At 36.9% G+C, this 27,483-nt stretch overlaps 2 protein-coding genes across 7 annotated transcripts in view; one reads left to right on the top strand and one right to left on the bottom strand.

Moving 5' to 3' along the window:
• LOC121895720 (immunoglobulin-like and fibronectin type III domain-containing protein 1) overlaps positions 1-9,506 on the bottom strand; it is a 37,227-nt gene extending 27,721 nt beyond the window's left edge. Inside the window, exon 1 of the mRNA XM_042409143.1 lies at positions 9,314-9,506. Within this exon, the coding sequence (XP_042265077.1) occupies positions 9,314-9,506 (193 nt within the window). The remainder of the gene's footprint in view (positions 1-9,313) is intronic.
• Positions 1-27,483, top strand: part of LOC121895400 (protein kinase C and casein kinase substrate in neurons protein 1-like) — a 360,445-nt gene that overhangs the window by 24,271 nt on the left and 308,691 nt on the right. The window lies entirely within an intron of this gene.

Here is a 27,483-nt window from a genome sequence, read left to right as displayed (position 1 = left end):
GGTTTTGATATTTGCTTTCTGATTGTTTAATTTAATTTCTAAGGCACGCAGATTGCTTGGCTGGGTGCTATTAAAATAACAATCAAGTGATTCTGAGGACAGAGTCTGACATTATTTCTTGCTCTTAAGAAATAAAAATTTTAATGAGTTTATTGATGGTGTAGTTTACGTCTACATATTCTCAGAGCTCTAAAATTAGGCTGCCTCACCACTGTTTCAGTAAACAGATGCTATCACAGCTTCCTGACACTTCATTGTGTTTTAGATTCAATATGGTATCACCTTTTCATCATTGCTATACAGAGCATGCCTGCTCAAGGAGCTATGATTGCTTTGATATATCAGGTGCTTCTCATATGGCCATCGCAACGCTGATGGACCACCGATGCTTATAAATCACATTGAACTCATGGCAGAATGTGTAGAAGACAGCAATGACGGTGCGGTGATTGTGACATTCACATCTCTTGTATTGCCATCTCCCACAAGATAGGATTGCCAGATGCATGTGCTATTGCCATTTTTATGTGTTTGCTAAGAAATGCGGTTGGTGAAATGTGTACCACGTATTCTGAGTCTCTCAATTCTGGGCTCCAGACCAAACAGCCCAGGCATCTTTGCTCAGTAATGAAAAGCTATTTTAGATGAGATTATTAACAACAGAAAAGGATGAATGTTGGTGGGGCTTAGTATAGAGTTATGATAAGATAATGCATCAGTTATTAGACTCAGTGTGTCTTCAGTGTTATAATAATATATTGGGACACTCAAAAATAAATTTTATAACACAATTGTTAAACCGATGAATTTCCATTGATGATAATCTGATTGGATTTACCATGCGTCATACTGAGATAAAATTCCTTCTTTGACTCTGTAGACACATTGCATCAAAATATAGTCCCACAGAATACAAAAGTGATGTAAGAAACAGTCGTGTGTTTCAGTTTTCCCTGGGGCTCAACCATCCATAGTCTGACAGGGATTTGCCCTTCTCTGAAAGCACTACTTTCAAGATTTTAGTGCAAGATGTAGTGCTGTATGATTACTGCACACTGATTCAGTCAAAATTACTCTATTGTTACTACTACTACTGTTCTATTGTTGTCAGTCTAGACAAACACATATCTGTAAGCTGTTGGTTGAGTTGCTGTTACATCACTTTGATGAAATCATTAACAACACTTCAGTCAGACTTCTGCACTCAACATGTCACACTTCTGCAACGCAGCTTTAAATATCCACCCTTCTGAATTAGTAATTAGCACTAGATCATATGCATTCCTTCTCAATGTTATACACAACTGTAGCTAAATACTAAATAGCTGAATATGCTGTCATTAAAATTGCATAAGTTTGTTTTAATGTTTATATTAACTTATCAACTTGTCTGTCATTTTGTAAAGCACTTTGGATTTCACTAACTTGTATGAGGTGCTATACAAATAAAATTTGATTATGTTTTAGCACACAAATACACACAAAATAAAATAGAATTGTATTTGTCTGTATTCAACACAGTGAAAAAAGATATTTAGAGGACTCATTTAACTTTCAAGATCTTCTCAATGAAATAAATCAGACAAGAGAGGGAAAATGACTAAAGAGTCTCTGTCCACCGGCAAAAAAAGAGGAAGAAAAAAAGGCCCTGTATCTCTTTGAGATAGGGCCCTTCCCTGCCGTGAATTGCATTCTAAATCCTCATCACATCTTCCTGGTGGCCCATCTCCATCCTCATTACTCACAGCTCCAAAGGCTCCAAGCCTGATTAATTCCCCTCACCGACAAATAATCTGTGTGCCTTAAACACTCAGACGCTGGCACTCTGATTGTTGCCTGTACGCTCCCCGGTACAGCTACATTTGAATCATGTACTTAAGAGCTGACCAATCACAACAAAGCTGTACATACCTAAGAGCTTATACTGAGGCTGAATGGCATTCAATGCTATTCCCCTCTGCAAAAATATTAGGATTTTTAAAGGTGGCCTTGGTCTTTGTCCAGCTAGGATAAACACCATGCCGCAGTGATATCAAAGAGCTGGGGATTGACATAAACATGGCACAGTCCTCAACATCAGATACAATACAGAGCATGTAGTCTCATCACAGTTAAATCTGGATTGTGACAAATCACCACACAGTTTTTTCCCCGCACTTTATTTATAAGCATCTATAGCTGTCTCTGCACATATTACAGTCTACAAGTAGAACAGGCAACAATAATAACTTGTGTGTCAATTAGACTAAATATGATATAGCCTAGCTCAAGCTGACAAAGGTAAATGCTCACTGAGACAGAACAAAGCTAACTAGGGCATGTACCGTATTAAGATCAGAAATATTTGTTTTGATATATTAAAGACACGTTTTGTTCTCATATCAAGCAAGGAAAAGTGTTTGGTTGCTTTTCGACTCATACTTCAGATGATTAGACTCGTTTGCATTAAAAATCAATTTGGTCCTCTATTCCAATGGGTTCCACAAGATGGTAGTAGATTTCCTTCATTTGCAGTTATGGTGTATAACATGTAAATGTACCCTTTCTGTTACTTTTTATATGATGAAATTTGGAAGAATCTTCCCTGTCTTTAATGTTTTATGGTGTAGTTATCAAGTAATGTAGGACAGGTCCATATATTTGTGACATAAGGTTTTTGATCAATGTGTAGGAATAAAACATTTTTTTCTTTCTCGACTGGGTTCAGAGAAATTTACTTCACCAGGTGAAACTAGAAATAAATTGAACTGGACCCGAGCAGAAAATGGAGGTTGTAAAAAGGAAGAAGACATATAATTACATTATATTTAATCCTGATTTAATTCAGTAATTTTCGTCTTTGAATTCCAGGCTGTTTTCCATCCACTGAATGGCTTTTTCATTTTGCTTGATATGAGAACGGCACTAAATGATGATAGGGCAAGGCTATCTCTGTGTGATAATTGAAAAAGGCTCTTTGGAGAAATGTGAGACTGTTATTCGTTAATTGTGACCCAGCAACTGTATGCAGCCTTGAAACAACCTTAAAACCACCTCTGACACACAGTATTATCACATACAACAGTTTTTATTAACTAATCCATATTACTTATTGCTGAGATTTTATCAGCACTCACTTCTGTTCCATTTTAGCTCTCCTACAATAATCAAATGATGTTTTTAAAAAAAAGTATCTGCTTCGTGGTTTTCTGGCTTCCCTTTTGAATCATCTTTTCATTTTTTAGGTTTTATCCTCACTGGTTTTCTACCAATTCATCAACAACAACAAATTCTTTAATTTTCTGTGTTCCTCCTGTACATCTTAAACCAGTTTCAACTAGGGCCTCAACTAACGATTATTTTCATTATCCAGTAATCTGTTGATTATCTTCTACCTTAACTGATTAGTTTGGTCCATAAAATGTCAGAAAATGCTGAAAAACGTCAATCATGGTTTCCCTAAACCCAAGATAACATCCCCAGATGTCTTGCTTTGTCCACAACTCAACGATATTGAGTTTACTGTCATAGAAGACTAAAGAAACCAGAAAATGTTCACATTCGAGAAGCTGGAATTAGAGAATTTGGACTTGAAGTGATTAATCGATTATCAAAATAGATGGTGATTCATTTAATAGGTGGTAACTATGGATTAATTAGATTAATCATTGCAGCTCTAGTTTCAACAAATAACATAATTACCTGAATACATTTCTTAAACTGACTTAGATTTTTAGGGTCAGTAAATCCAACAGTAACAGCAAGCTAACCACATACTTTACTGTTTATTGAAAAGATGGTACTGTAAATAGTTATACCTGAAAGAAAATATAATCATATTTCTCAAAAATTGTGTCTCCATGGGGGGAGCATTTGTTATTTGAAAGTATGTGTCTGTGTCCCATAATACAATTTAATGAGGTTCCAAGACAATTGGCCCTCATTGGCTCACTCAAAACATTGGTGTTGCTTGTTGGAAAAACAAACAAACATACATGCACAGCATTGCTCCTCAGGAACAATCCCTGTCACTGTCTTGTCAATGTCTTTCTGAAAGAGTAGGCTCAAAACTTGGCATCAAAAATCAAGATCAACATTCGCTCCTATTCTCAGCAGTCAGCAACTACAGCCACAGAGAGGTGCTTGCCCCTTGTGTTAATTTTTAAAGCTCCGTCTGACTCCTGTCCCTGGTGTTGTACGTGACATCTGCACTGCATCATGACCACCAGCACTGACCCACAGTGGTCAACATAATTAGCATAATGCAAATCCAAACTGATGTAAATTTTCTTTTCTGTGTAAACAGCTTGTGACATGGAAGAACAAACTTTTTTTTTTTTTTACCACAGTTTTTTTTTTACTACAGAGACTGTAAAATCATAATCCATGTTGGCCATTATGACAGGTTTATGCAGTGGATTACAAATATTCTAAAATCTCTGAAAAACAAGTTTACCCAGTAATGCAGTTTGATAAATAACATAAACAAGATACAATGTTCAGACAGAAAAAAGTGAATTGCATTTTAAAAATGTTAACATTAGAGAACATAATTTTAAATAATAAATTGTTAAGGTCATTTTTTAAGCAAAAATGCCCATAAGTCTCTGATATTTTGTTGTTTTCTTAGCCTTTGATGATTGTAAACTGAGTATCATAAAGATAAAGTTAAAAAGTCTCTCTGCATCTCACATCCTGCACTCTTCATTTATTTGTCAATTTATCATTTTCTTTATCATCTGTATACTTTGAGTACATTAAAGTAGAGTTGAAAAGATTAGTCAATTAATCAACAGAAAATGAATCAGCAACTTTTGACATATTGAACGATCGATTGATGGTTCAAGTAACTTTTCAAGCAAAATACTAAAAATGTGGTGTTTCCAGCCCCTCAAATGGAAGGATTTTCTGCTTTTCTCTGTTTCATATCATTGTAAGCTGAATACCTTTTGAGTTTTGGACTGTTGATTGGACAAAACAAGACATTTGAAGATTTCACCTTGGGCTCTGGAAAATTGTGATGGGCATTTTTCAATATTTTTTAACAAAACCATGAATTGAAAAAAGAAATTGCAGAGGAAATTCTCAACAAATTTATCAGTAGTAAAAAGCCCTAGACCTAGTTAATATCAACATCTCTTCGAGGCTTAGTGTCACAGACACACTATTTTCAAACTCGTTCTGAAGGCTTGTACTTACAAAGAATGCCTCTAAGTATTACCTTGACACTAGGGGAAAAAATAACGCAATCAGTGTTTTATATGTTTCAAAAGTTAAACAACAGTGACAATAACAGTGACACTGAAACTACTTTTGGGTCGTAACTTATGAAACACCACAAAGTCTCCAGTTTTCAGTGGTGACTGACAAGGGAGCCAGAGCTGCTGGCAAAAGCAGTATATACACGAACATGATCTGGCTGATACTAGCCAGAGGAGCAGGTTATTACTGGTAATCCACTCAGAGGAACAGTCAGAGCTATCTACAGTATGTGGTTCAAGGGCAATCTGTATTTATGGCTCAACCACAATCTGGTGATCCCACCAGTTTCTTGTTGTGTCCGTCTTGTCAATCATCTTGAAAGAAAGTCAATCCAGTGAAAGACTTGCTGTTTTTTAAGAAGACAAATATAACAGTATTTTCTCTTTTTCAGTTATATGTCTTAGAGGCCATTCCTTTATGCCAGAGGGTGTTCTTAAGTTAATGAAAACAATTAAGGTGCCTTATTTATTTATCACAAGCTCATCACAGATAGAGGCTATGAACTTTAAATGATGATTAAATACAGCCAACTAAATAGATGAATAATAAGGAGATATAGAGTAGCAAGAAAATAGCCATTCACATGCCTCTTGTGATTAAATAAGGGCAATATTTGTATTTATTTAGGCCTACTAATCAACTGAAGGCAAAATACAGGATTATTGCAAATATCCTTCTCAAAAAAGAAACAGCAGAGTTTTATTTTTTTTTAATGGCTCCGAATGAACTTGCACGGCAGTTTAAGTTATGATCAAACTGGTGAGATTGTTGCCGGTAATGTCTGGTGTCTGTGGCTCCTTATCTCTCAGCAAATCCGGGTCCATCAACCAACAGAACACGCTTCAGTGAGACCATGATACTTAACCATCCACTTAACAAGATGGCACAGCAGCAGCAATTTAGGAAAAAAAGGGTCGAGAGTGCCTACCTATCAGTCTTTGAACTACTGCTTAACTGCACTGCCGCGGAAGACCCACTTAATACAGAAGATGGCAGATAAGCCATCTGTAATTCTGAGGCCATAACTTGAACATCTAAAAGCTCTGCTATTAGATGGTTATATGCCATAGCTGTAGCTGTAGCAATATGCATTGTATTAATTTTCACATCAAAATTCTCGACAAGGATTTTTTAAAAATTAGCCTCTCTAGTGCATCTTCTGTAGATGTGCAATAAGATTACAAAAGATAAAATCACCCTCTGTGCATTCAGGTCTTCTGCATCATTGTTAAACCAAATTTTAATGTCATTTTAATGGAAAAGGAAGGAAAGTGAACGGGGAAATGGAACCCCCATCCCCACCAACTATGTGCTTTAGAGACCGCATTTGAAATGTCCAAGTAAAGGTCATAATGTAGTAATGAAGGTGATTGCAAATTGATTTTTTCAAATCAATTTCTTCACCTATCACCCAAGAGAGCTACAGCTGCCCTGCCATTATATTCTGTGAACGCGTTGCAATTTCTGTTTCTACCACAGAATCATTTAACTTGACAATGACTTTAGAGGCATGGCACCCAATTCAACTCTTCTCATGATGTCAATCATCACAAATGTAGGTTAGATTGAAAAAAAATAAAGCTGACACAGGCACACCTCTCAAGACAACCTGACATCCATATTCTCTTCAGTCATCTTTTTCTTGTCTGCCAAAATCCCAAATGAGTGAACCGTGAATCTGTCAAGAAAAAAACGGTTTCACCGGTGCTATTACCACCTTTCCCCTGCTCATCTGTTCCTGTCGCGGGTCACAAGGACTGGACCGATCTAACACTTTCTAATCAAGCTCTCACCCTTTATCATCTCCAACTGACAGCTTTAAGTAGCCATAAATAAGCGCGGGCCCAGCTCCTCATTTGTCATGTGAGGCCCTGCTTGCTGTATATCTCCCCCTTTAGAGACCATAGCTCTTCTTTACAGCTCCTGCCTTAAGTAGGCAATGCTGGGGAATGACGGCAACAAATAATCCTGTGATAATAATGGGCCTTTGCTCCTCAATGATGATGAAAGAAACCCCTCATAAAAATACCTTTTTAAGCTTCCGTTTTATTAAAAACAGGACCTCCATTAGTATCACAGAATTTATTTTGTGGTGGTACCGCTGTGGGGAAAAAAGACATAATTACATTTAATGTGTCACCGTGTTCTTTAATGGAGAATTTTTTTTTTTTTTTGGTGATCAATTGTTTGTTGAGATGATGCAAAACAAAACTGTAGATCACCAAGCACATAGGGAACTCCAGTCTGGGAAAAGGAGTTGGTCAGCAGGAATGGAAAAAGGTGAGAAAATAAATAAATAAATAACTACGAATAAATAAAGGATGCAAAAAGGTAAAAGGATGAAATAAAGACAGAAAAAATAATACACTAAAATCCCAAATAAATAAAATCAATAACAAGTCAATTCGATAGCTTTAGACCAGTTGATCACAGTATGAGCTCTAGCCCCATTAATTCTGGCAGGGGACCCTTCAAGTAAATAAACATCTGAAAAAAAGTTAGTCAGGTTCTCTTCATGACAATAGTGGGTTCAAACCAGTTCTTAATAATGGTTTTCTTAGCAGCAGTTGAGGCAGCTAATATTACCCACTAATGATAACAATATATTTGGATTGTACCCAATAAGATAAAGAGCAGGGCAGCTGGGAAGGTCTTTATCAATGACAGTGCCAACAATCTTATTGATATATTCCTACAAAGGTTTGATAGTAGAACATCTGTAAGTGGTCTCCGCTAGCAGAGCCAGGACATTTAGTACATAAGTCACTGTCAACCACTTTTAATCTAATCTATGCTACGGCATAAAGTAAAATTTGTGCACAAACTTTTAGTGAATTTTCTGATGAGTGAGATGTTTAGAAAATGATGTTCCAGACCGTTGGACAATTCCAATCAAGGTTCCAATCAAGGCTGGAAATCTTTTTCCCAACTCTGTTATTGGGAGTGGTTTGGTGTCACAAGAGGAAAGTTTGTTATAAACCAAAGCTACCGGTTTAGTCTGGGTAGCAGTTACTGCTACCACAGGTTGTTAGCGTAGGAGTACATCCCAAAGTTAGCTTTCTTGCCCTCTCCTGGCCCCTCCCACCAACCTACCTTCCTGCCATCATCTGTTTCTTACCTCCAGTCTGCTCTGCTAGCCATCCTACCCCAACTCTTGAGTGTTGTATTTTCCCCCATGCTCATTCCCTCTTCAAATGGCAGTTGAAAAGGAGTGTACTTTCCAGATTCTAACAATAATACTAAAATACAGAAGCTTCATGTATTACACCTTGAGGCTTGATTTAAAACAACTAGCTCCTTTAAATGGAGATCAAATAACCGAATCATTCCACAATTCTATTGAAAACTCAGAAGGGACATTCATTACTGTAAGTGCAACAAAACCCTCACAAGTGGAAAGCCAATACGTACTTTATTAAACCACCTGTTAAACAAGTATAAACGTGTAGAAAAATGATAATTTAAACTGTCTTGCCTGAAGTGTCCCATCCACTGCTTGTATGTTTCACATCTGCAGCGCATCACAACGGAAGCTGTTTATATGTAGCCTGTTTATCTGAGTTTGCCACGTATCTTAACATTTGGCAAATTCTTGTAAATTGAGTTACTGGCTGAGACAAACCAGTAGCTTCTCTCTCTATACCAGCGGTACCTGCAGGCAGTGAATCACATCAGCAGCAGAGGACAGGATGAAAGACAGCCTGCGCAGAGAGTACGCTGTACAGTGCCACAAACAGGTTGTCATAAGGAAAAGGAAAAAACTATGAAATCGGGAGATTAACGGGAGTAATTGCCAATCGGGAGCACAGTGGGAGAAAGGGTTAAAAATAGGGAGACTCCCGCGTAGATCGGGAGTCTTGGCAAGTATGCTTCATGCGAGGCTGAGTCTCAATATCCGTCAATATCATTAATTCAAAATGTCCGTTTCAATATCCGTCCGTGTGTGAGTTTGTGGGACATAATATGAGTCTACTTGCAAGTAAGAGATGAGGAGGAGAACTGTTTGTGGGGGGGGGGTACGTAAATGCTTGCATAAGAGCATGTGAGGACATTTGAAAGAATGTGTGCATACATATCTTGAGGTACACCAGATGATGGAAGGGAAGAGAAGGAGAAGCCTTCAGGATGAGGAGAAGCAGATCCGTGAATTTCCAAGCTTCATCAAGAGAATCAAACAGGAGGGTTTCTTTATTGTGGGAGACCATCAACTTGGAGTTCTGTACTCCCTTTCTTTGTAGTTCTTTCACGATAGGAGCAAAAGCCATTCTGTGTTTTCAGGTGTGTTAGGGATAATCAGCAAACAGCAGCAGCTTATAACTCCCATAGGTGAGAGATGAGCCAGCAGCTTGGAAAGCATCCAGTATGGTCTTCCTGTCGGTGTAATACAGTAGTCTGAATATGACCAGTCTAGGTTTGTTGTCACCAGAGGACTTGGAGAAAATCCTGTGCGCCCGTAGGGAGCCATATAGGGAGTTGGTGCTGGAGAAAACCAATTGTGTTGCTACTCTCCTCTCCTTCAGGGAGGAAGATTAATCTAAGATTAGATCTGCGTGTATAATCCCCCTTTTCAGCAGTCTGGTCCTCTATGTTTTGGATCTTCTCTTTGTTTAGTTGAGTGACCTCACACTGTGCACGCAGGTCAGACTGGGTGATATCGGTTCTTTTTGAGAGTGATGTGAGCGAATCAGATAGACGAAGGGACTCGTTCTTTGGAGATGGTAACCTTTAAACTGCTCATCTCTGTTTGGACTGTGGTGACAGCAACCTCCATGGCACTTACATCTTGCCAGATTTCAATCACAGTTCTTTAAGTCAATAATAGTTTAGGAGATATTGGTCAGATGAGAGCTTACAGAGATATCCTCAGGAGCAGCAAGTGCTTTACATACTGGCAGCAGTGTGTGTTTGCTGGGTGTTGTGCAATATTGGCATCTGGAACTGATGGCTCCATCAAGTCATAGGTTTGTTTGGTAGAGTTATCCATTAGTCCCAGTGTAGGTTTAGAGATTTCAGTTATAATGGCAACACCAGTAATTCTAAGAGCTACACACTCAGTGATCTGGAAAAGGTTCTTTCTGCATAGTTGCTGAGAAATTTCTTATGAGCACAAATTCTATTCTCATTACTTTTCTGGTTTCAAGGTTTCATACAATATAAGTAAATGCTGTGTTATCACACACCACGTACCGTGCCATCCCAACTTCAAAAACCCAGCAGCTATTGAATAAGAAATTAATTTGTTTAAAATTTAGTTCCCTACCATAAATGGATGACATGGCTCATTCAATGCTCCATAGTTTGCACTACATGTTGCATTATAATCCTTGTATGTTCAGGGTCAAGACATGTTACACATCATCAGTTAGGAAGTCTGAGATTAACTGTGCCTCATAGTCATTCATCTTGAGAAATGTGTCATACAAAGCTCACTAATTTGTTTTCTTGAAATGTCCATTCTTAGATGTTATAGGCAAAATCGCAGATAAGAATTATATTGACTATTTAGCTACACTCTCATTCATCATCCTGCATAAGGTATGCAGACACTGTGATGAATCGCTGTTGTGAACTATGTGAACAGGTAAATGTAAGCTTCATACCAAGCAGCTGGCTGAAGCAGACCCCTGACTGATGATTTTTATATTACTAGTAGCTGAATTATTAAGTTATAAAGTCTTTAATGATACTGGTATTTGTATCTCACTAACACAGTCAGATAACACACTCATGTTTAGAGTCTTTAAAATGACCTGATTGTCAGAAGCATGTTTATATATTCCTACGTAGTAAAAATTGTCAAAATGACAAAGATGTGTGCAAAATTGTTTTAATGATGACAATTTCTGGTTTGCTATCATAGAATACCATTCCATAGTGGCAATCCTGTCATCATGAAATACCTCTTTATAATAAGCATGTATGGCCAAGAAATACAGTCTGAATCAGAGGTGAATTTTCACTGGGTTAAAATGTCCAAATTGGATGGATTCATGTGTGCTTATTAGTGACAAGCAAATTTAACAATCATGTCCAAGAACAATGGGGAATAGTACAGACAAGACCTGGACAGCCAGCTTTAGGTTTTTTACTGCAAAGCATCAGCACTGTGTCTCTTTGGTGGCTGATAGAGTTCTTGATCAATATCAATTACTCAGTGACTGCTGGCAGTGGTAGATTGAATGTGCTTTAGATGTTACGTACTATATTGTATAAGTGTGGCTAGAGCTGCCACAGTTACTGCATTACCACGTCATGCCCACTGAGTGAGTGGTTCAAGTGATGGGACATTAGTTATTCTCGCAGGCTTGACATAAAGTCTATAGTAAGTTTAAGTTTTTAACCATTTTAGAAATAGCTGCATCTTAGGCATGGCTATTTAACACATGATTAAAATAAATCTTCAAGAATAACACAGTGAAGCTAAGCTTTTGGTTGAGGTCGCAATTTCTTGTTGTCAGCAGAAATTGCTGAAAGTCAGACATAATTTACTAGACTGTTCATGTCAGGTAAAAGTGAGTTGTTGGTTTTTTTGGTCATCTATTTTTAATTGCTTGCCAGGACATAATACTAGCCTATATACAGTACAGTACTTGCATCATGTCTTTGTAGAGATGACATTTCCTCACATTTTTCTGCCATAGCTATCAGAAATGTAAACATGTTAGTAGAAAAAGCAAGGAAAAAGAGAGGAAAAATGAAGAAAAATGTCACTTAATTCATAACCAACCTGAGAGCTTTCACAATCCCACACTTTCTTTCAATCCTCATTGCCTGCAAGTCTGCAGAAATTGTGTCCAATTGTGCCCAACAGTGTCCACGCTGCTCCTGCATAATCCCCAGGAATACAGTTATTGCACAACTGTTATGTTATGTTATGTTATGCTCATACAACATACTTGATCTATGGGTTAATTGTACAGTTTAGCATAAGCACCAAATTTAAACATCATGGTGGACAGGCCTCCCATTTTTTTTGTTCATGTTGGAGGGTACCTTTTTAAACCCACAAAGTTCAGATAAACGTGCATACATCTTGAAATAACATTAAAAAATCATTTCACCACTTATGATGATCAGTGAGGCAGAATGAAAAGTGATGTGAGATTAAGTTAAGGCAACAGTTGAAGCAGTAAATAGGATTACAGTGATGTCTGTTGCCTGCATATGAATGTTTACGTAGTAAATAGCCTTTCTGCTGTAAATTCAATAGCAACACACACACACACACACACACCCACTTGTTGCTTTTGCAGAATCTTGAGGACATTGCATTTACTTCCAATCAGTATGTCTACATCTAATCAAGTAACCAGGTCATTGTTGGCTTAACAGAGGAAAGAGAAACCAGGTTAACAAAGCTAGACTTCTGGAGAAGCCTGATTTCTTGGTTTTGTGTTTAAGGGGTAATGGATCATCATGATACACTGTATAATTTTATAAAAACTGTGATATATGTAGTAAGAACCTTTTATAAACCTGAAATAGCTAACTTTAGTGATCATGGTCACTGTATGATAGCAATATTGTACATGAGGCTGAATAGTATCCAGTCGTGGACAGACAAGGGGAAGTGGTTTGCATGAGGATCCAAAGAAAGTGTAATCATCTGAGGCAACACCATTGGATTACCTCCTCGTGAAAAGCAATTTATGAAGTGGATGGGTGCCCAGGTCAAAGCCCCATGAGGCACCTTCTTCGGCATGCACTGCTGATCACCGCTGCAAATTAAAGGAGAGAGAAGGACCAACAAGGTTATATGTTCTCTGGATGTCAATATTTCAAACCAGAGACTAATTAGGAATATCTGAAATGTGTTATTCATTTTATATAATGAGATAATAAGAGATAATTGGAGATAATTGGCTCAAATTGGATCTTAATGGAACTCATAGGTGCCACCTCCACACCTGTACACACAACAGAGCAGTTAATTTACAATAAAAGCCTGGTTCCATATACCTAGCTGCACACAGATTACACTGACCAAATGTGCCCTGGCTCTGATTACTCTATTCCCATGGGGTTTTGTTTTTGACCCACCCAGTGTGAGATGACTCTCTAACAGGGAGAAGAGGCAGTTCAGTAAATAAGACTTGATAAGTTGAGTGGGTGAACTGTGATCTTTGGTATCTTGGCAAGAAAGGAACCTAATGTAACTGAACATTTGTCAGGAATTCCTGAAAACATATTTCACACCAAATATCAAAACTTTCAAGACAGAATAAACCAGAGTTTTTTTAAAAAGGAACCTCCATCGGTTTAACAAATTCCAGAGTGTAACTGGTGCTGTTACATGACCTATACATATTGGGTCTGTCATGAACTAAATTGACTACTACTTAAAGGAATCACTGGTTTTCAACTCAGCCCATTTTGAATGTTGTTTTCCATGATTATGATTGCATTCACTGATAACTTTAGAGAAACTTCCCACTCCATCCAGTCTAATAAACCATTTGTTTCTTTTGCTTCAAAAAACATCTAGACTTCAGAAAAGAAAAGCATTATTACATGGCCAGCACGGCCAGACAGACCTATTAATTCTACCAATTAAAAGGGATCACAAAGTTCTGCTTCTGGCACAGATGTTTTGTAGTTAGAGAAATACATCAATGAAATCCGTTGGAACCTTCTTTTTTGCAGCTTTTCTCAGTAGAACAAAGACATTTCAATAGACAAAGTATAATGTGAGCTTCTTGTTTTTGAAAATTAGAATTAGCAAGGTTTTTTGCAGGCCTAAATGAATGAATTAGCGGACTATTTTTAAGCCTGGTTACAACATAATTGCCAGTTTCTCTCTGCTAAATCTGTCAATGAGCAATAGGAAACAACATTTTAATGTCTGCATTGAATAACTGAACCTCTTTTTCAAAATGCACAACAAAGTGCACCATCCAAAATTTATAAATATCATTAAAACATGTAGTGCCTATCTAATGCATCATCAAGGATTATGATCAAAAAGGTTATCTTGGCTCTTGTGGTAATTATCATGGACATACTGTCTAGCTTTTTTGTGCACACCCACATTGTCAAACAAAGCAGGAAACAAAGACAATCTAATGTTAAACTTATCTGAAAGATAGTGAATGAGTTTGAACTGAAAAGAATAGTAACTGTGACTCAGTGATTTATAGCAAATTTCAAAAGTAAGTTCCCTCCGCGTTTAATAGATGGCACGTTGGATTTTTTAGAGAGGAGGTTAAATGAATTCTGATTGCACTCCACTGACCGGCAGACAAATGCCCCCATCTGCGGGTCAGGTGAATACGTACATCCTTCAGAATAAATCGACAGAAATGATATGCTGCTGCCAGTCAGTGAGAGCACTTCAGAAGCACCAGGGGAATGTGTTTTGTGCCCTCCCTGTCACTTAGAGTTGATGCCTCTTCTACAGCCCATTCACCTCTCATCTTGGTGTGATGGGTTTGAATTTCAGCAGAATCAGTCGCTTAAGTCACTTGTGCTGGAACTTGATGCTGACTGATGTTGATACAGGCAACATAATCATAACAAAAGAGTCTCGTTTGGTAGGAAATGACCTTAAACGCTCTTTATCTGCCTTGAATTCCTGATTTTCATGTAAAATGTCATCAGCACAAAAAGCCATTTACCATCTTACTAACATTAGATGACACTTAGTTAAATAGATTAAATGGGCATAGATTACTTTTCAGTAATTTGAGACAATAGTGTCCGTAAGTCACTGTGTTGTGTTTTTAGCTGTAATTGTTTCAGCGCTGGCTTTAATTTATTTTACTCACCTGATGAGTCCCCTGTGGTTTCCTAAACAATTTGTGAAACCCCTTTGGTTTAATCTTGCAGTAAACCAGCACCAACAAATATTGAAAAAGAGATCAATAACGATGATGGCTTGTGATTTTTTTCTACCCTTCTCTTCATAACATGATGTGCTGCAACAAATATCCAGAATCTAATTTTGTAACTTATATATTCTGACCTCCATTGTTACTGTATAATCAATTCCACCAATTGATTATGAACATTTCCATCCTTCTCATCATTTCAATGTATTTCAGTGGCACAGAGTAAAAGCTGAGTTTTAAACTAAATGCACTTTCACTTATGTACCACCCAAGATCCATTAGTGCATAAGCAAACAAGTATTTTATTTATTTTTTGGAACATATTTTCATTACAAAGTCGTTTTAAAATGTACTGTATGTGCCTTCTATTTATTGGTCACTGGGACCCATTTTCTGAGAGTTTGCTAATCTGCTTTGACAATGCAATTTATGGACTTTGACAGAGTAATTCTGACGGTGGATGTCAACATCCACATTGCTAATCCTGTTGTTCCAGAGCAAATGAATTCATTAGCTGACTAAGCTCTTTTGATCTCACCCAGCATGTCTGATCCTACGCATGAACGTATACACTAGACTTATTCAACCAATTTCCAACCACATTTTTGTTTGCTTTAAGAAAACAAATCCACTCTGACATTAAAAAAACAGCTGTTGGTAAAGTACCTTGCATTGACTGCTCAATTTTGTTGTCAAGAGGGGGATTTTTCTGGTTTTCATGAATAATGTAGATGACAGATATCATATTTATCTTTCAAGGAGATGAACATAAATAAGTTCAAAAGGAGTAAAAATATACATTAAATATCTTGCGCTGCAAAATTCAAGCCCAAGGATGTTTTTTAAAACATGTACTCATGTTCAACGGCCATACGTGGAGAAAATCTATTGAAGAATTGAAAAAGATGCCAGTTTCTCCACCCACAGATGACTTTGGTGCAGAAGCAATGCATGACTCACATATTCTCGATCGAAAGCCTTTGCTTTCTTGTTCTTAGTGATGTTAGGAATTTATTTAATTTGTGACTTATCAATCCATGGTTTGTGCTCCCAAAGCCAATTGGAGAATATAAAGTAACTTGGCGTTAAATGAGAACTACCTGGAAAGGGCAGTAAGACCAGTGGCTATAGATCTCCAATAGCTATTTAATCTCAAAAAAAGGAAAGACATGTAGCTTACTACAAGAGAAGACAGAGGCTGTGTCTGAAATCACTCTATATTTACTCTATAGTGCCTTACACTTACCCAACGGCATGTTATTTGAGTGTCCAAATTCTGAGTAAATATATCAACTTTATAATGCACTTAAAAATTCTCAATGCTCCACATTTTAACAATGTGTTAAAAACCGTTGTGCGACGCTACAGCTGATGGTGATGACACAAAATGATGATGATTAGTGAGTGTCTGAAATGTTGTTTTGCTGCTTACTAATATTAAACTATTTAGTGTTTATGATATAGGTGATGATGTAGATTTGATATTTTGATGTACTGGGGCATTTTTGCACTTAAATTGAACTCTGGCACATGGCCTTGTCAGATTTGATTGCATCAGCAAGAAACAATGTGATTCCAAGAACAAGGATAAACTTCTCTGTCACAATTAATTGGTAGCTTGTTTTGATCCCCAAGAACATATTGTATTAATATAGTATAGCCTCAGTCAACTTTATATAACCTTGATCTATGTTAATTTCAGAGAAAAATATTCCCTTTCAGTCAGATTGAATATGAATGGATATTATGTATTTTGATGCCTTTCTTGATGCTCACTTGTTAAGGGAGTTACTTTGAAGAAGACAGAAGCAGAGGAAATTGCTGAGCTAGAATGGACCCATCAGTTTACTAGACTGCAGGTACACACAGAGCTCTGACTCAGCCACAATGAAATAGCTGCCTGCTTCAGGAGTCTGCTTAGTAGGTTTTAAACTGATGAAAGAAATAGCTGCATAATTCTAAATTATCACCACTGCATAAAAGACTGAAGATAGTAAAAGCATCAGAAAATCTCATTTTACAATATGTTGATACAGTAAATTTCTTCTGAGCCACCTTAGAGCTGCTTTTGGGTGGTAAGACTGAAAGGAGTCAGCTCCTATTTTACTGTAGTAAACTAGAAAAGTGTATAGTATTAGTTGTCGAGTAACCTGAACAAATTGGATTGAGCTGTCACAAGAAAGTCACATTTTGATTTCTTTTAGTCTTTGCTTTCCTGTCTGCCTTGACAGTAAGATTGTTATACTTTTAGTATCCTTTCATACAGACATTCGTTTTTAACACACAAAGAAGAAGAGAACGATGTTCAACTGTTGATCTGGAGAATCTGTTGAAGAAGTTGACTTTCCAGAAATTTACCATAGTTACTAATGGTAAAACTAGACATGTGGAAGATATGTAATGTTAACAAACTAGATGCTGAAGAAATTGCTCCGAAAACAATGTTTTGTTAAGTTTAAAACAGATGTCTTAAATAAAGACTGCATGAAGAAAATAAATGACTGTGAGGTTAATCTTTCCTCTTTTCTTTGATGGTGTTTACATCCACTGATAAACGGTGTATTGTAGCTGTGTATTGTAGGAATTGTAGCTTTAGTTTCTACTTGTAACTAAAGTCCTCCAATTTTGTGGGACCAAAGATCATTGGAACAATAAAAAAAACTTTAGTCATGATATATAATATTTGCTGTCAAACTGTGTTCGGTCATTGACTGTCTGAAGTCTGTGATCCCAGAGGACACTTCTATCTCCCCTGATGATTCTCTGCCACACCTGAACCTGGACTTTTGCCAGTGTTGGTGTGATTTTCAGTGAGTGACACACCTGCTCAGCTTGCCTGAGGTCAGGTGAATGACGATGCCAGTCGAGAACATCCCACTGCTGGGTCATAAAAAAACTGGCTGCATTAGTTGTATATTAAAGATCGTCCTCTTCCTGCATTGTCCTAAAATTGGCAGACTATCTAAAAAAGTGGGCCACTGTTGCTTCCATGTTCACCCAGTATGGATGTGAACACAGTCACAGTTTATGCATCAGTCTACCAATGGAAGTCGCACACCTGTCAAATATAGGGACACATGACATTTATTATATTATTTAGAACATTTCATTACTTTGTAGTCTGCATGCACAAACACATTGTTGGTAATGTAAACATTTGTGAACACAAAGACCACACTAGAGCTTAATAAGTCAAAAATGCATGTCAAATCACCCCTAATCCTTATATATAAGGAAGGGAAAAAATGGTTTGTTCCTTCTGGACACAACACTATTGAAAAAAGATTTGGGATATCTAAGTAACTGATACTGTTTAATTTCTCTGCTCACTATTTCTCTGTTTAGCGTCTTTAGCGTGTTTAGCGCAACGAGACTTTGTCTTTCGTATCTTTTAGCTATTTCCTGACACTTCTACCTGCTCCTGCTTTTATAGGTTAGTTACACTTAAAACAATAAACACACATCAGATGTTACTTGTCAATTCAAGCCAGCATGCCGACTGATTTGGGAGTTAAAAATATTAGAAATAAAGACTTCTCAGAACAAGTTATGTCTTCATGGAGCTGAATCTCTGATCTCTGGTCGGTGCAATGCTGCTGCTGAAGATGGAGCTGATGGGGCAGCTGTGTTTACCAGAGGAACTGCACCAGCTATCAGCCTCACATGGCCCTGGCTTTGACATCCCATCCTGAACTTAATCATATAGCAAATAACATAACTCTCCTGTCAAAAACGAGCTCACACACAACTGTGTTCTTCGTTTACAGAGGCCTCAGTGAAATCCGTCTCTTCACCTGCATGTAAACTAGCTACTGCTTTTCCTGCTAGAAAAGTGGACTACATGTGGGAGCAAAGCATTTATAGTTGATCTATGCACTCTGATGTTGATCAACCAAATCAGCAAAAAGTTGACCCCATGACACACTCTGAATGACACCATCTCATAAAGAAATGTAAAAAGAAGAATGCATAAAGAAATGTAAAAAGAAAATACAGAAATGAATAAGTTCAGGGAAATAAATTGGGGGACAATGCAAAGGAGGAATAATACAGAAATAAATAAGTTCATTTAAAAATAATAATAATAATCTTTATATAGCACCTTTCATGCAGCTCAAAGTGCTTTACAGAAAGAGGTAAAAACAAACAAGCAGGAAAAAAAGGATATTTTATAATATTAAAAGAAAGGAGAAAGATAAATACAATTAACAATAAAAAACTACAGTGATTAAAAAGAGGTAAGAGGATAAAAGGAGGTAAAATCATGAGATAAAGATAAAACGGGTAGTAAATAAGCTGATAACAGTAAAAGGCAAATGAAAGCTTGAGTTAATTAAAAGCAAGACCATAAAAATAAGTTTTGAGCTGCTTCTTGAAAATATCAACAGAGGATGCTTGTCTAATATGTGGTGGGAGTTTGTTCCAGATCTTTGGTGCATAGCTGCAAAAAGCTGCCTCACCATACTTTTTGCATTTTGTTTGTGGCACATTTAACAAACCAGCGTTAAGCGACCTAAGCGAACGGTTTGGAACATATTCTGACAAGCAACCTGAGAGGTATGAAGGTGCTCCACCTTTTTGGGCTTTAAAAACAAGTAAAAGAATTTTAAAATCTATCCTCAACGTTATAGGTAGCCAGCGCAATGACGCTAATACTGGTGTAATATGTTCCCTTTTCCTAGTTTTGGTTAAAATTCTTGCTGCTGAATTTTGAATGAATTGCAGCCGATCAATGGTTTTATTTGGTAAATAATGTGCATTACAATAATCTAAGCATGAAAAAACAAAGGCATGAGTGAGTTTCTTGGCATCTGCCAAAGTAAGGTATGGTCTAACTCTTGCAATGTTTCTTAAATGATAAAAAGCTGTCTTTGTAACGTTGTGGACATGACTTTTAAAATTCAATTCAGAATCAAGGATAACTTGACTTCCAAGTTTTTTACTTCTGGTTTAATCTGTAGAGCCAAATTTCCAAGCCTGCATGAAAGTTCTTCTCTTTGTGCATATGTGCCAATTATAAGAACTTCTGTTTTATCTTTATTTAATTTAAGGAGGTTACCACTCATCCACTGTATGATGCTCGAGAGGCAATCTATCAAAGGAATTAGAGCATCTTTTTCATGTGGTCCTACAGATAAATATAACTGGGTGTCATCTGCATTACAATGAAAATTTACACCATGGTTGCGAACAATTTCTCCAATCGAGAGCATATACAGGGAGAACAGTAGCGGACCAAGGATTAAACCCTGAGGAACACCAAAGAGAAAGTCACGCTTGTCGAAGACATGTTCACCAAGGCTAACAAAATAGCTTCTACCAGTGAGGTAAGTCTTGAACCAGTTCAGCATGGTTCCAGAGAGCCCAATCAAACTTTCCAGTCTGTGTAAGAGTATCTCATGGTGGACTGTGTCAAACGCAGCACTTGGATCAAGAAGCACAAGGACTGAAATGTTTTTATTATCTGTACTCACTCTGAATTATTATCTGTACTCACTCTAAATTTAAACAGAAATATCAATTTATGTCACATTTTGTCAATTAATTAATACCTCCATTTATTTTTAATATTATTTTTGGTTATTGGCATATTAATTAATTTATCGAGTCATTTATTTATTTCTTTGTATATTTTTGATTTTGGCAGTTTCAGCCCTCCATATAAAAGTGCCACAAAAGAATCAAAGAATGAAAATGTTTCCCTTCCCCATTTTTCAGCATTAAAACAAATATTCCCTCCTCTGGGGTGGACAGGACAGAGCTGCCTGTGAGAGCATAGTAATGTAAAGAATAAATACTGGGGAGTGCAGAGAGTTCAGTCAGTCAGTCACGCTTTCTGTGATTAACTGCCGCTGGACTGTGAAACCTTTGAGAGCCTTACAAAGCAAACACACCTGAGAGAAAAGCCACAATCTGTCTGTAACACTTTCAAACTTACAGTAGGTAGGGTAATAAGGCCAGAATGGAGGAAAGCCCTTTTAAAGATAATGCCAATGCAAGTTTATTTTTTTTCCAACTGCTGCAACCTTACAGTACCTCAGCCTGTTTAATGCATTGGGCCTAAATTCTGAATATGTAATACTGATCTCTCGTGGACACATTCTCTAGATTATTTCTTTTTTGTGTCCCCCCCCCCTTCACTTGAAAACGTTATGCAACAATTTATATTAATGCAACATCTAGAGAGCAGTGTTGATGTCCTGAAATATTGATTACAGAAGAATTTTGTGCTCAGCATTTAGTTTAGAGCCGTACAAAAATAATGCAGCCACTTACCTCATTGCTTAGATGGAATCGTTCGGAGCAGATGTGAGACCCAAATAATTTATGTTCACCTACTAATCTTGAGAATACCGGGCTTTAAATATTCAAAAAAAGGCTAAATGACTCATAGCTGAAACAGTGTAACATTTCTTTATGAGACAAACAAAAAGCACATATTATACTTATTTTCATACCTGAATTGCTGTTATGTCTTTTCATGCTGTTACGTTATCATAATGTGCAGTGAGGTGCATGCAGATCAAGGTCACTAAGGCAGTGATGTTGCCAGGTACACGTCCTGCGTCTCTGATGCATTAAATCCGAAAGGATGCAGTAAACTCACTGTCGACACGTCCAGGGGATGCACTCTGTTTTTTCCCCTGATAATGTTACATTGTGAACAACAAATCTGTGTTGAAATTATGGAAATAAACAAAAGAAACCTCGCTGTCAAAAAAAAAAAAAAAAAAAAAATCCACCTGTCGCCATCTATCTTGTGCAGACAGGATAGTGTCATACTGTCAGTCATTGCAGCAATGCTACTTTCACTGCAACAAGACCAATCCTTGCTGCACAGATTTAATTTCAACAATGAAGGCTACAAACTTGGTATTGGTAAATAAACTCACATGAGCACTGTCAAGAATGATCAACTCTGATCGATGCTGTATAGTACAAGTAATCATTAAGTGCTACAGACTTGAATTACATTGAACTGCTTGTAATGCACCACAAACATATTTGTGTCATTTTATTTTATCACCAGATTTTCAGAGGACACCTTTTGACTACTGTGTCAGTCAAGTTTCATGTTTGTGATCAAAGTTTCACATTGATTGACTCAATTCATTTTCTTATCACTTATATCACATTTGATTTAATTGATATTTCCATGATTTTGGTGCAATTTTGGTGACATTAGTTTATTTATTTGTAGATTGTGTCATGGTGATGAGACATTTGTGTACTGTTTTGTTCACATGTGTTACACTAAACTCTTTTATTTGATAATTAATTTTGGTGCTACTATAGTGCCACAGACACCATTTTGATTTTATTTGACTTTGTGTAATGTTTTGCTCACATGTTATACTAAATTTTATTTTATTTGATAATTGACTTTGGTGCTGTATGTTGCTACAGATACTGTTTTGTTTATTTGAATTCTGTAGACTAGTATATCATGATGTGACATTTGTATGTTTTGTAAATAAAGTTTTCAGATTTTGGCTTTTATTTGTTTAATTTTCAGATACATTTTCAACATACATGAATATAACCATAATTATAACCATATAACATCAAACACAAGTTTAACACTACAACTTGTCAAAAAACACAAATTTTATTGGGGACTCACTCAAATGGCCACCTGTCAGTTCCAAGGACTCACTACATTGAAAACCCATCAACATCACTGCTAATGTGATGGAAATATATTTTTCCTTTTCTTCACAGGCAGCTTTTGTTACATAACCCAAATAGACATGACTAATAGGCAGTTTTAAACACAAGGTAAAGCAGGACCTCTTCTTATGAAGTGAAGTGTTAACCTGGGGAAATTGACAGAACGCACTATTTCAAAAACATCATAATCGGGTCGAATTATATTTGGTACATTTCACAGACTCAAACGTATGATACATAACATGCTGTCATTGGTTATGAAAAATGACAAACAATACATTATGTAAAAGATTTTCTCTATATGTAAAATAATGTGCCTCCATTGAAATGTGATATCCAATATTAGATCAATTGCAGCAAGTCCTCCCTTGTGTTTTTCTAAATAGGTGAATCTAGGGAGACCTGGAGCAGATGGTTTATAGCTAAACGGAAATGTCACAGCATGAATATACAACCATTTTATTGAGGCTGCAGGAATTATATCAAGGGAAGAGAGGAAAGCTGCATTGTTCACTGGGGCCAGAGGAATAGAAGTCCAGAGAGCCAGTTTTTCATCCTGTCTTGTGGCACTGTGCACCAGCAGGTTCATAATAGCTCTGCTTAATGAGGGCTATGATATACCTCCACCACTTTATTGGCAGGACCTGCATTCTTTCCCTGTGCAGAAAACCATTATTCACTATAAAAGAAGCCCTGGCTCCAAACAAGCCTAATGCACTGCATCTGTGAGGACAAAGGAACATGACCACATAGTATGTGAAAATAGAAACAGGATATTCAATTTACTCTGCCCTTCTCTATATACCATGTAATGGAAAAGGGAGTACTTGCACTGTAAGATGATGGGTTAAGTGCTGACTGGCTCACTTGGCTCAGAATAAAGCTACATCTGTGACCTCATCGTACACAAGATTCAAGTTGCAAGGATTTATGAAAGAACAATGCCAAATAATGTCACAGTGGAAGTAATAGCATGTTGTGTTTATGTATTAATTTCTAATCAGTATGATTTACATTTCCATATGAAATAATAAAAAAACATTTAAAAAGTAAAGATTGTATCTTTCCTAAAATGTAGAAACAGACTATAGATTATGACAAAAGGTTTTTGAATGAAAAATTAAACAAGATACAGTACTAGTCTAAAGTTTAGACGCATCTTTCTATTCCCTTGAGTGTCCAAACTTTTGACTGGTACTGCAAAGGAAATTAAGTAAAATAAAGATAATATATAATCATGTTTGCGTGAACAAATTAAGAAATGAATATCTATTATAATTTGTGTGCAAGACTATGATCATCCAAATTAGCTGTTTTAGTAAGCTACACATCTCTTTTCTGCTGATTCTACAGAAGGCTTCTGTGCTCCTGTGTGCTAAGCCTTCGGAGGCATGTGTGTCTTCATTTCTTGCTGTGCCTTTTTTAAGCCCTAGGTGGGAGTCCTCTTGTGTGCCATTATGGGTTGTATTTGATTATGCAACATGTGGTGAGACATTTCATCTTCTCATCTTTCCTGGAGTTCAGGGCGAAGACAGGCTTTGTAAACATACTCTAATCCACCACCAGATATACAATGGAGTCCAAAGCTTCCTGATCCTTGATAGATCCTTTAGAACAACAATAAATATGAATTTATTCTGATGCCGGGCAATGCCTTCTGGAAAAGACTAAACAACTCTCTTTATTTTTAATTCTCTGTTACCTGCACCTGTTGCATGCAAACATGTTCAGTAGCAATGAACCTCTGGAGACTTGCCTTACATCAATTCTCACTTTTTTTTTTTTCTTTTCACACAAGGCACTTACATTTGGTGTGATTTATTCATTACATCATCCCTGTTTTCACATAGACTGAAGGGTTTCAAAGCTGCAGAGTGAATATGAAGATCTGGACATCAGCTTTTATTGCAAAACATACATTTCATGGTACATTAGATTTACCACAGATAAACATAAATCACAGGTGTAAAAATGGGATGGATGCAGTTTGAATGATTGCAAATTTAGAGTACCATGTCAAAGGTCTGGACACATTTTCAAATTCAAGGGAATGGGAAGGTGTGTCCAAACTTTTGACTAGTACTGTATCAATATATCAACGTTGTGGTTTTGGGAGGCTAAAATAATCAATCAGATAAACCAAACTGACTGCTGTGATAAAGGACGAGTGTGTAGGATTTAGCGGCATCTAGCGGTGAGGTTGCAGATTGCAGCCAACTCCTCCCCTCCCCCTCCACTTCCAAGTGTGTAGGATAACCTATGGTGGCCGCAAAAACTTGCTAAAAACGCAAAAGGCCCCCTATAGAGCCAGTGTTTGGTTTGTCCATTCTGGGCTACTGTAGAAACATGGTGGTGCAACACGGCAGCCTCCGTGGAAGGGGACCCACTCCTTATGTAGATATAAAGCGCTCATTCTAAGGTAACAAAAACACAACAATTCTTATTTTCAGGTGATTATTTGCTAATTAAAACATACTTATGAATATTATATTCCATTTCTTCCAATAGATCCCTCTAAATCTTACACACTGGTCCTTTAAACTTTATAAATTTTAATTTTGACATAAAATGTGGCACACGAAAACTATACTTCAGGCCTTCACATGTAATAATACTGAGTTCAGACTAATTGACAATCAATCATTTGGCTCACACTCTAGCCCTTTCATATAGTTGGATTTGGGTGTAATAAATATAAAAATGTAAGGCTAATTAGAACTTTGCATTAAGATGTAATAGCTCAAATGATACAAGTCAAGAATGAATATATCAAGGGTTTCAAAATGAACTTTTTAGATAAGTTCAAATTTATTTTAGCTCTCTGTCAAGTTACTCAAAAGCTAAGAACATTTTTCTGTTTCAAAGGCTTTAAAATGTCTAATTTCCTGTACTTGCAGGAGGTTATGTTGCTGTGAGCAATAATTTATCCTGATTTTAATAACAGTTTAAATGGATTATGTTGCAGCTTATCAGCATGAAATTGGAAGATAGAATCAGATCTATTTCTCAAGGTTTGCTTTCGTCACTGCGTGTAGCTTCAATATACAGAGTTATCACACATTACTCATTGGCAGATTGTGTCATGCTGAGAAGCATCAGAATATTGTCACTTCCTCCCCCCTGCTGATAAAGCCTGTGGACAATGGTACTATTTTCAAATGTGTCCAATAAATGCACTAAAAATAGATGGTTCATCACATACTGCAGGTCAGTAAACAATACCTTATTGAAGAACACATTTGAAGACTCATTAAGGTTGTGAACCTGATAATTCTCCAGTGAAAACAACTCTATAAATGTTCAGCATCTGATTTCTGGATTTTGATGAGGTTTCAACTCAATATGCTTTCTTATTCTTTTTGAAAAATAGTCCTACTAATTATCCTGAACTGGTGTACTGTTATCCACCTTTGTTTCAGAGAGTAAAGGTTTAAACTAAGTTGATCTTGACAGTCTGACAGAACGATCTGTGTTTGTTATGTTTTAGTTTTTGCAGTTTTCTAATTGTCTGACATTGCATTCTGAATGACAGTAGAGTAGGTGCCCGGTGTGAGGAAATGATTCCTGTTTATTGAAAATGAAGATTGCTTCATTACATTTCTTTTTAGAGATGTAAATTTAATGAAGCACCATACAAAAAATGTCATGACTGAATGATTTGCAGCAGCATTATCAATCCATTAACGCAAAATATAGAAGAAAATATTTTACCTGCAGAAAATAGCCCCTTTACAGTGGACTTCATAGCTACAAAATACAGTATGTGGACACAACTACTGCCCAGCCCACTGCGCTCTCTGTTTCGACACAGCATGGTGATTACAGCAGTTTTACTGCAGATGCCAGAATGCATTGAGGAGTAATTTCCAGGTCAAGCTCATATTCTTCTAATAGATATGTCAGCATCGCACAGACAGGACAGGTGGTGGACAGGAATGCAAACTGTTTCACTGGATGGTGGCCACGCGACTTACATGCAAGCTGTTGCACGCTGACAATGAGTAACTACTTGGTACAAAAAAACATAACTGTGGCTTACAGCAGCACTCCAGGAGGATTTTTTTGTGGTTAGAGTTTTTCCATTTTTCTTTTTGTTTATTTTTTTATTTCTTATTCATTTCCTATGTTTATTTCATTTACTCTCAAATGAAAAACCACACTTCTGCTGATGAAAGTTTGGGCTATACACCGCTCCCTTTGGTAAGTGAATTACTAACCATAAAGACAAATGGCCAGCCATGGCAGCAGATGCCCTACTGAGGAATGGCATAGTGTTATTGGATGTTTACTGAAACAAAAGAGAGAGAGAGAGAGAGATTGAAAGGGTTAGAGTAATTCTGCACAGTAGTGCTCTTTAATCTTAATTTCAAGGCAATTCACCAACTGGTGGTGATCAATAGCTGATTTCCCCTTACAATGGTTTCATACCAAACCATTGTTTGAGCCTGACACATCATAAAAGCATAAATCTGTTGATCATTCAGCAGTACTTCACAGCCAACAACAGAATTGATTTAATAGCATTAAGGAGAACAACTTATAACCTCAAATGAGGATCCTATGACAATTATACTAATGGGAGAAAAAAATGGCTAAGAACATAAATTTAAGGAAATGTGAATTTAATGTTGAGGGCGCAGAAATGTTGAAAGCTTTCACTTACATTGTTGCAATATCGTTTTCCTCATTTATTTTGGCAACCTCTGAAGGGAAGTCAGGAACCAACCTTATAGATCAAATGAGG

This window comes from Thunnus maccoyii, chromosome 4, assembly GCF_910596095.1.
Source record: "Thunnus maccoyii chromosome 4, fThuMac1.1, whole genome shotgun sequence".
NCBI classification, from domain to species: Eukaryota; Metazoa; Chordata; class Actinopteri; order Scombriformes; family Scombridae; genus Thunnus; species Thunnus maccoyii.
This window is presented reverse-complemented; position numbering and strand designations above follow the sequence as displayed.